Source organism: Salmo salar, chromosome 07 (assembly GCF_965601325.2).
Source record: "Salmo salar chromosome 07, fSalSal1, whole genome shotgun sequence".
Taxonomy (NCBI): Eukaryota; Metazoa; Chordata; class Actinopteri; order Salmoniformes; family Salmonidae; genus Salmo; species Salmo salar.
Genome location: NC_138297.1, coordinates 9,259,804 through 9,270,376, shown reverse-complemented (window position 1 = coordinate 9,270,376; position 10,573 = coordinate 9,259,804). Strand labels below are relative to the sequence as shown.

At 42.5% G+C, this 10,573-nt stretch overlaps 1 protein-coding gene across 4 annotated transcripts; it reads left to right on the top strand.

Annotated features, from left to right (window-relative positions):
* Positions 1 to 5,002: 5,002 nt before the first annotated feature.
* rwdd4 (RWD domain containing 4) lies at positions 5,003 to 10,446 on the top strand. Of its 4 annotated transcripts, none has more exons than XM_014206481.2 (8): positions 5,003 to 5,220; positions 7,013 to 7,093; positions 8,164 to 8,273; positions 8,631 to 8,781; positions 8,905 to 9,004; positions 9,110 to 9,159; positions 9,244 to 9,480; positions 9,588 to 10,085. In XM_014206481.2, the coding sequence occupies exons 1-8, from the start codon at positions 5,197 to 5,199 to the stop codon at positions 9,618 to 9,620; spliced, it is 786 nt and encodes a 261-aa protein (XP_014061956.1). In that variant the 5' UTR covers positions 5,003 to 5,196; the 3' UTR covers positions 9,621 to 10,085.
* Positions 10,447 to 10,573: the final 127 nt, after the last annotated feature.

Here is a 10,573-nt window from a genome sequence, read left to right as displayed (position 1 = left end):
AATGTTTAAGCATTAGAGTTAGGAGAACATTCACGAAATGCCAAACAGAATTTATCCAGAACGTGGTTGCTATGTTTTCAGAATATCCAATATAAATGTTCTAGACATGTTTCATGAGAACATTGCAAGTACATTCATGTGTCCAGTTTTCTGAAGGTTAGGAGAATATTCCATCAGCGTCCCACCAAACTTATCCAGAACATGGGTGCCATGTTCTCAAAATCAGAGATAATAATGTTTTAGACACATTAACGTGTCCAGTTTTCTGAGGGTTAGGAGAATATTCCATCAACATCCCATTAGACATTTAAATATTTTTTTTTTTTTTAAGGGTGAATGATCTCACAGAAACATTTACATTTTAGTCGTTTAACAGACGCTCTTGTCCAGAGCAAAATACAGTTAGTGATTGCATACATTATCTTATTTATTTACCAGTTCCCCGTGGGAATCAAACCCTCAACACTGGCATTGCTAGCACCATGCTCTACCAAATGAGCTACACAGAACATGGTTGCCATATTCTCAGAATATAATAATGTTCTAGACACATTTCGAGAACGTTCCTGTGTATCAGTCGTCACCTTCATCACAGCACCCCCTTATTACTGTGGACAAGTCAATCAATGGTCTTACCGGTGAACCAACGATCTATTCACAACTCTTTGTTTGTCGGCAAAGTTAGGGACACTCACAAACAATGCTTTTAACGTGCATACATATTTGTCACACTTTGACATAGCCTACATTGTGCATGTTCATTTATACAGTGATTATTATTCAACATGTCCTCCTCTGTGATTTTAACTCACAACCTCTTGGTTCAATGCATTCCAATCTTCTTGCCACGCCACCATGTCCGTGTCAGTTAATCTGACTATTTTCTTATCGTTGATTTTATTTACTTATTTCAGCAATTTTAGGGCTTTTTGTATAGTTGATTAATGTTGGTTGGGCATATAACCCTGTTTTAATGATACTCCTGAATCACTATCGTCAATAAAATTGTTTTTCTTGAGTGTGCATTTAACAGAGCTGAGATTTACATCACTATGATAAATAAAATATGAACTGATTAACAGACACAGACGTGGTAGCAGAAAGACTGGAATGAGTTCAAATCCCAGGTGAGGACATGCTGAATAATAAATGAGCAGACATAATGTAATCATGTATGTGAAAGCGTGTCAAATATGTAAGTTGAAAACACTGTATGTTAAAGGCATTGTTTGTGAGTGTCTGTAACCTTGCCAACAGACAAAGAGTTGTGAATGGCTCAGTTGTACACCAATCAGGGCCTTAAAATAGCCTTGGTTACAGTGACAAGGGCTAACGTCCAATTTCTTTTGGAGAGATTGGAAACCCAAATTGGTCTACACGGACAAGTTCTGGCCTGGTTTAGATCTTATCTGTCGGAAAGATATCAGTTTGTCTCTGTGAATGGTTTGTCCTCTGACAAATCAACTGTAAATTTCGGTGTTCCTCAAGGTTCCGTTTTAGGACCACTATTGTTTTCACTATATATTTGACCTCTTTGGGTTGTCATTCGAAAACATAATGTTAACTTTCACTGCTATGCAAATGACACACAGCTGTACATTCCAATGAAAATGGTGAAGCCCCAAAATTGCCCTCGCTGGAAGCCTGTGTTTCAGACATAAGGAAGTGGATGGCTGCAAACGTTCTACTTTTAAACTCGGACAAAACAGAGATGCTTGTTCTAGGTCCCAAGAAACAAAGAGATCTTCTGTTAAATCTGACAATTAATCTGGATGGTTGTACAGTCGTCTCAAATAAAACTGTGAAGGACCTCGGCGTTACTCTGGACCCTGATCTCTCTTTTGACGAACATATCAAGATTGTTTCAAGGACAGCTTTTTTCCACATGTGTAACATTGCAAAGATCAGACATTTTCTGTCCAGAATTGATGCAGAAAAGTTAATCCATGCTTTTGTTACTTCTAGGTTAGACTACTGCAATGCTCTACTTTCCGGCTACCCGGATAAAGCACTAAATAAACTTCAGTTAGTGCTAAATATGGCTGCTAGAATCCTGACTAGAACCAAAAAATGTGATCATATTACTCCAGTGCTAGCCTCCCTACACTGGCTTCCTGTTAAGGCAAGGGCTGATTTCAAGGTTTTACTGCTAACCTACAAAGCATTACATGGGCTTGCTCCTACCTATCTTTACGATTTGGTCCTGCCATACATACCTACACATACGCTACGGTCACAAGACGCAGGTCTCCTAACTGTCCCTAGAATTTCTAAGCAAACATCTGGAGGCAGGGCTTTCTCCTATAGAGCTCCATTTTTATGGAATGGTCTGCCTAACCATGTGAGAGACGCAGACTCGGTCTCAACCTTTAAGTCTTTATTGAAGACTCATCTCTTCAGCAGGTTCTATGATTGAGTGTAGTCTGGCCCAGGAGTGTGAAGATGAAAGGAAAGGCACTGGAGCAACGAACCTCCTTTGCTGTCTCTGCCTGACCGGTTCCCCTCTCACCACTGGGATTCTCTGCCTCTCACCCTATTACAGGGGCTGAGTCACTGGCTTACTGGTGCTCTTCCATGCCGTCCCTAGGAGGGGTGCGTCACTTGAGTGGGTTGAGTCACTGACGTGGTCTTCCTGTCTGGGTTGGCACCACCCCCCCCCCCCCCTGGGTTGTGCCGTGGCGGAGATTTTTGTGGGCTATACTCGGCCCATCTCAGGATGGTAGGTTGGTGGTTGAAGATATCCCTCTAGTGGTGTGGGGGCTTTGCTTTGGCAAAGTGGGTGGGGTTATATCCTGCCTGTTTGGCCCTGTCCGGGGGTATCATCGGATGGGGCCACAGTGTCTCCTGACCCTTCCTGTCACAGCCTCCAGTATTTATGCTGCAGTAGTTTATGTGTCAGGGGGCTAGGGTCAGTCTGTTATATCTGGAGTATTTCTCCAGTGTGAATTTAAGTATGCTCTCTCTAATTCTCTCTTTCTCTTTTTCTTTCTCTCTCTTGGGGGACCTGAGCCCTAGGACCATGGACTACCTGGCATGATGACTCCTTGCTGTCCCCAGTCCACCTGGCTGTACTGCTGCTCCAGTTTGAACTGTTCTGCCTGCGGCTATGGAATGCTGACCTGTTCACCGGACGTGCTACCTGTCCCAGACCTGCTGTTTTCAACTCTCTAGAGATAGCAGGAGCGGTAGAGATACACTCAGTGATCGGCTATGAAAAGCCAACTGACATTTACTCTTGAGGTGCTTACTTGTTGCACCCTCGACAACTACTGTGATTATTATTATTTGACCATGCTGGTCATTTATGAACATTTGAACATCTTGGCCATGTTCTGTTATAATCTCCACCCGGCACAGCCAGAAGAGGACTGGCCCCCACTCATAGCCTGGTTCCTCTCTAGGTTTCTTCCTAGGTTTTGGCCTTTCTAGGGAGTTTTTCCTAGCCACTGTGCTTCTACACCTGCATTGGTTGCTGTTTGGGGTTTTAGGCTGGGTTTCTCTACAGCACTTTGAGATATCAGCTGATGTAAGAAGGGCTATATAAATACATTTGATTTGATTTGATTTGAAATGTTCCTGCAACGTTCCCATTAAACGTGTCTAGAACAGTCATATCTTATATTGTGAGAACATGGCAACCATGTTCTGGCTATGTTCTGTTTGACATTAAGGGAATGGTCTCTTGGAAACAGTCTTTGCACATCACTGGAACATTCCTATGAAAAGGTTATAGGTAACGACAAAATGAGACTCTTAAGGGAACGTTCTATAAAGTTGTGGGAACGTTTGCTGTTAGCTGGGAAGAAAGAGAGGGTTTTCTATTAATTAAATAAGAATTAGGTTAGGCCTTAGCTAGTATCGCTGAGTGACCCTACCATTGGGACCAAAGTGTGGTGTTCAACAAGAGAGATGAGTCTGATCACTTGACCTTTATGTCAACTACACATGGGCTGATGTCATTGAGCTGCTGTGCTGATTTATAAGGCCTCGTGAGCCATTTTCTGGCCTAAAAATAGATGAGACTGTCTATTCAGTGTTGTCACGATTAGCGATATGGTACTTTCGATTCAACAATTGATACAGTACCAGATTAGTGTTTGTTTGGTGAGTACCAAGTTCCATGCCAGTCTGCCTATTTCTAAAGAGAAAATGAACAAAAATATAAAATATAAACGCAACATGCAACAACAATTTTACTGAGTTATAGCTCATATAAGGACATCAGTCAATTGAAATAAATGCATTAGGCCCTAATCTATGGATTTCACATGACTGAGTAGGGGTGCAGCCCTGGGTGGGCCTGGGAGGGCAGCCAGGCCCAGCCAATTAGAATTCGTTTTTCCCCACAAAAGACAGAAATACTCCTCAGTTTCATCAGCTGTCCAGGTGGCTGGTCTCAGACGATTCCGCAAGTGAATAAGCCAGATGTGGAGGTCCTGGACTGGCGTGATTACAGGTGGTCTGTGATTGTGAGGCCAGTTGGATGTACTGCCAAATTCTTTAAAATGACATTGGAGGCGGCTTATGGTAGAGAAATGAACTTTCAATTCTCTGCATCAGCTCTGGTGGACATTCTTGCAGTCAGCATGCCAATTGCACACCCCAACAGAACTTGAGACATCTGTGACATTGTGTTGTGTGACAAAACGGAAGATTTTGTAGTGGGCTTTTATTGTCCCCTGCACAATGATCATGCTGTTTAATCAGCTTCTTGATATGCTACATCTGTCAGGTGGATGGATTGTCTTGACAAAGGAGAAATGCTTAACAGGGACGTAAACCAATGTGTGCACATAATTTGAGAGAAATAACCTTTTTGTGCGTATGGAAAAATATGTTTTTATCTTTTATTTCAGCTCATCAAACACACACTTTACATGTTCCGTTTATAGTTTTGTTCAGTATATTTAGGAAATCTTAGTTCCAGATACCCTCCTGTGGCCATATAAAAGCATTGCAGTATCTGCAAGAGTTGTCGGGTTCAAAGTTCAGAGAAATTGCGCATGCGTACAATGCGAAGAACATCATGGGTCACGTCTGACGTTGGATCAACTAGATACGTTGCTAAATTTATAAACTAGCTATATATTTTTTTATCACAGACATGACACGTTAACTCTGCACTTTTCATATTTTGTACTGTTAGCAAGACATACTTGACTACCATTGTTTAGCCTCACCTGAAAGAAAGAAATCATGACTGCCAACGAGGATCAAGAGGTAATATCTGGTGATGCTAAACAGCGCGCTAGCTAACAGAGTTAGCTAGCAGTGATGTACGAAGGCTGAACTGTTAACAGTTTTCGACAAAAACAGAGTTTCATGAACAAAGTACTAGCATTACCGTAGTCAGTGGATGCTTGGGCTAGTTTGTCAAGTTAGCTAACTGAAGAACTAGGCTAGTTTGTCTAGTTAGCTAACTGAAGAACTAGGCTAGTTTTAGCCACACCACCAGTTAGCCAACAATAGCTCTGAGTAGTGTGAGTCAGTGCACTGAATCTCCTTAGATAGCTAACGTATCTATACTGAACAAAAATATGAACCCAACATGAAAAGTGTTTCATGAGCTGAAATAAAATGTCGCAGATATTTTCCATACGCACAAAAAGCTTATTTCTCGCAAATGTGCACAAATTTGTTTACATCCCTGTTAGTAAGCATTTTTCCTTTGCCAAGATAGTCTATCCACCTGACAGTTGTTATATAGCAACAATTTGATTAAACAGCATGATCATTACACAGGTGCACCTTGTGCTGGGGACAATAAAAGGCCACTCTAAAAGGTGCAGTTTTGTCACACAACACAACACCTCAGATGTCTCAAGTTTTGAGGGAGCGTGCAATTGGCATGCTGATTGCAGGAATGTCCACCAGTGCTGTTGCCAGATAATTGAATGTTAGTTTCTCTACCATAAACCGTCTCCCACATTGTTTTAGAGAATTTGGCAGTAAGTCCAATCGGCCTCACAACCGCAGACCACCTGTAACCACGCCAGCCCAGAACTTCCACATCCAGCTTCTTCACCTGCGGGATCATCTGAGACCAGCCACTCGGACAGTTGATGAAACTGTAGGTTTGCACCACCAAAGAATTATGGCAGAAACTCTCAGGGAAGCTCATCTGCGTGCTCGTCGTCCTCACCAGGGTCTTGACTTGACTGCAGATTGGTGTCGTAACTGACTTCTGTGGGAAAATGCTCATCTTCGATGGCCACTGGCACGCTGGAGAAGTGGGGTTTTTTTTCTTCACGGATGATTCCCGATTTCAACTGTACCGGGCAGATGGCAGACAACGTGTATGGTGTTGTGTGGGAGAGCGGTTTGCTGATGTCAACATTGTGAACGGAGTGCCCCATGGTGGGGTTATGGTATGGACAAGCATGAATGCCAATTTTAATGCACAGAGATTCTGTGAAGAGATCCTGAGGCCCATTGTCGTGCCATTTATCCGCCGCCATCACCTCAAGTTTCAGCATGATAATGCACAGCCCCATGTCGCAAGGATCTGTACACAATTGCTGGAAGATGAAAATGTCCCAGTTCTATGGCCTGCATACTCACCAGACATGTCACCCATTGAGCATGTTTGGGATGCTCTGGATTGACGTGTACGACAGCGTGTTCCAGTTCTCGCCAATATCCAGCAACTTCGCACCGCCATTGAGGACCACAGGCCACAATCAACAGCCTGATCAACTCTATGCAAAGGAGATGTCGCGCTGCATGAGGCAAATGGTCACACCAGATACTGGCTGGTTTTCTGATCCACACACCTACCTTTTTTAAGGTATCTGTGACCAACAGATGCATATCTGTATTCCCAGTCATGTGAAATCCATAGATTAGGGCCTAATGAACTGCAACTCAGTAAAATCTTTGAAATTGTTGCGTTTTATGTTTTTGTTCTGTATATTATCTAGCTACCTACCGTCTTGTATCCAGCATCAATGAATAACCTCTCTCTCTTCGTGCTTTGTCTTCTCTCTCTCCCTCACTTTGGTTTCTGTTCCAGATGGAGTTAGAAGCACTTCGTTCTATATACGAGGGGGATGAGTGCTTCAAGGAAGTCAGCCCGGTTTCATTTCAGTTTAGGGTGAGTAGCTTGTTGAATGGGATGTGCTGCAGAATTTGTAGAGTGAGATTCTCAATGAGTTCATCTTTGTAATTTATAGTGGTAGTAAATGAAGCATAGTGGTTAGAACAAGCAAGGAGGTGGGCAAAGCCATGCAGAAGATGGTGAGATCCTGTTCGTGCGTTGTAGCATATTTGCATATTTCCGTTGGGGAACTCCTCTGAAGTAGGCGTGTCTACAAACTCGATTTGACCTTGCACTCCTTCTAAACGGACAGTTTAAATATATATTTTAATTTTGTGAAAGCCTCAAGTCTATAACACTTAGTGCACTGTGTTTGTAACAGTTTTGGGAACAGAAACATGTATTGAGATCAGATGTTTAAATCGATGAGTGTGCAGAATGTCGGCCCAGTTTTCCATAGTTCCATCCTCTCCGACTACCTCTCCGACTACCTCTCGACTGGACTTCCTCACTACCATATTTGGTGGTGAGAACAGTTCTAAATGGAGGCTTCAGCTTTACAGCCCCAGTGACATGTCTAGGTTACCCCTTCTGTCTGTGGTCCATCCTCTTCTACGTGATCCGGAAACAGATAAGGAAGGGGTGGCCATATCTAGGAGATTGTCAGTTTGTTAATAGGCGGCAGGAGGAGTTTATTTATTTATCCTATGGCAGAGGATGCTCAGGAATATCTTACTGCTGATGAATTTAAATCAGCCACATCCCCTTTGAACCAGCTGTTGTTGGGTGAAAAAAGCATTCACATATTTAAAAACGAAAAACTACTTAAAAAAAATATATACTTTTATCTATAAAAAATCTCATTTGTTTCCAAATTTCCTCTTTTCGCCTCCTCTCCTCGATTTACCTTTTGACCTTTTTCAAAAAGAGTCGAGTAGAGGTCGTAGGAGACGAAGTGAGGAATAAAGGAAATTAAAGTGATTCTCCTAGTGTCTGTTTCCCAAACCTCTTAGGCTCACCTGATTTCAGTTGGTTTACTAATCAGCTGGGTAGTCAGGAAGAGATTTGGGGAACACTGTTGATGTGAATGAACATTGTCTAACATGCCGGACCACTTCCCTTTCCAGATAGGAGAACATGATGACTCCAAAGCGTTCATTCTGGATATTTCATGGCCTGAGATGTATCCTGAAACGGCACCTGAAATTTCTCTAGATGGCTTTTTCAACAAAAAAATGTAAGTAACCATTGACACTGTACAATACTTATTGTGGTTAGCCTAATTTATGTTACTACCATACCATATGCCTAAGTTTGGGTCATGATCCACCAATGCAATACAGTGAGCCTGTAAAGATACAAAATAACTTAATATATGAAGTTATCTAACTAATTCCTGAGGTAATTACATTGAGTTGGTCCTGTCCTCTGTGGCTCTTTTGGTAGAGCATGGCACTTGCAATGCCAGGATAGTGGGTTTAGATTCCTCCTGGGGCCACTCGTATGGAAAATGTACGCAAGACTTGACTGTAAGTCGCTTTTGGATAAAAACACCAACTAAATGGCGTTTTATTCTAATTGATTCTCTTATCAGATCTTCAGAGACCAAGCAGCTGATCATCTCTGGGTTGGAGGAGCAGGTGGAAGCCAACCTGGGCACTGCCATGATGTACACCCTGTTCGAGTGGGCCAAAGACAACCAGGAAGCTCTGATGGAGAACCACCAAGCCGTGGTCACTGCCGTGGTCAGTGTGCTACACACACACAACCATAGAAATAGAATGACTTGGAAGGGACTTTCCGTTCAAATCGGTTTAGTATTTCTATACACATTGTGCTCATTAACCATTGGTGACCTGTTTTCGCAGACGTTGACATCCAACAGTGATCTCAACGCCCCAGCCAAGAAGAAAGAGAAGAAGGAACAGCTGACCAAATCACAGAAGAGGAAGATAACATGTAGAACTGGTAAGGACTGAAATGACTGAGTATTTACTTTCCATCACAAATGACCTTTTTAGTCAAGGCTATTGATATTTAAACAGTGCAATTGACACTATAGCGTTTCAACAGATAACAAGGGGGAGCTCCCTAGAGGCTGGGACTGGGTCGACGTCATCAAGGTATATTCCTTCAGTCAGTTCACAGCAGTTGATTTTGTGCCGACTATTTTTGTTGTCCTGTCTGCTGTTTTTATTTTATTTCAGAAGACACCCTTGCTATTGATAGCACCCTTGCTATTGATAGCACCCTTGCTATTGATAGCACCCTTGCTGCCGATAGCACCCTTGCTGCCGATAGCACCCTTGCTGCCGATAGCACCCTTGCTGCCGATAGCACCCTTGCTGCCAATAGCACCATTGCTGCCAATAGCACCATTGTTCATCATTTTAATTTCTCTCCTTTCTTGCATCTTCAACTTGTTGAACATGACACTCCAGCATGTAAGTACAATGGAAAAACTATACATATTTCCCATCTGAATACAGTGTATTTGCATCTGAGCTTACTGTGGTTTCTAAATGCTTTTCTCGATATTGTCGTTTTTCAGTTGAGCAGAACAGGCGGTAAAGAGGAAGACTAGAATGAAGTGGAGAGGTCTCTGGTACTGCTTTTACCAGGAAGTGAAGTCTCCCAACCTCACTCAGACCACCTGACCGCTGCTCTGTAGACTCCTTCCAGTCTGCCCCAAGACACCACACTCAAGACGGACGGGTTTTTTTTCGCTCCAAGGGAAGACGGGGGGTCCTCTACACCTGAACACAATCAATAGTTGTCAAAGCTGTCAATTTGAGAGGGTGTCACACATGCAGGTGGTTTTCGTGTCATATCGGAAGGAGTTTAAAATGTGGCTGTTTTTATTTTTATTTTTTTATGAACTGTGTTTTCATTTGCTTGGAAGAGACCCCAAATGTGTGTGACTAATTTTGGTTTTAACGGTGGTGATGACAGTGAGCTGCATTGAAACAACGAAGGCTTGTTGGGGCGTGTGCTAGTATTTGTGCCGTGGAAGTGAGTGAAGGGGTGGCAGTGTCATCTGTTTTCACTAGTGCTAGTGGGTTGAAAATATAGTATACTTGTTAAAGTGGAATGCTCTGGACCTCTTGTTACCATGAGCCAGACTTACATGTACTGTCATCACTGCCAGGGAATTGAAAATATGTCCGCTTTGAGACCGGTTCAGTGTCTAGGCATCAGAGCTGTAAAACATGCTTTACCAGGGGTGTTAAAGTATGGCTGTATGACTTTAGGATCCTCAGTGTATCATGATGTACAGTGGTGTGGAACATAACATGTTGAGTTTATGAAGAACACACCAACTGAATGTGATATCGTGCCCCTTTAATTTAGAGAAGTGCTGGAGAGACATACGTTTTTTTTGTTTTTTTTTAAATAAAAAATGATTACGATATTGTTCTTACATTTATTTGAGGTTGTCCATGTTTCGCCACTAAAAATACATCCTGGCATGTACAGTGTATTTTATGTGCTGTTGTCTTGATTAAGGGGAAAACAGAAACGGCTTAATGTGAATAT

Coding starts and splice junctions, on each gene's coding strand:
- rwdd4 (XM_045721342.2), top strand. CDS start 5,197: ATGACTGCCAACGAGGATCAAGAG. Junction 7,094..8,163: donor CGGTTTCATTTCAGTTTAGG/GTGAGTAGCTTG, acceptor TTCCCTTTCCAG/ATAGGAGAACATGATGACTC. Junction 9,481..9,587: donor TGAACATGACACTCCAGCAT/GTAAGTACAATG, acceptor GTCGTTTTTCAG/TTGAGCAGAACAGGCGGTAA.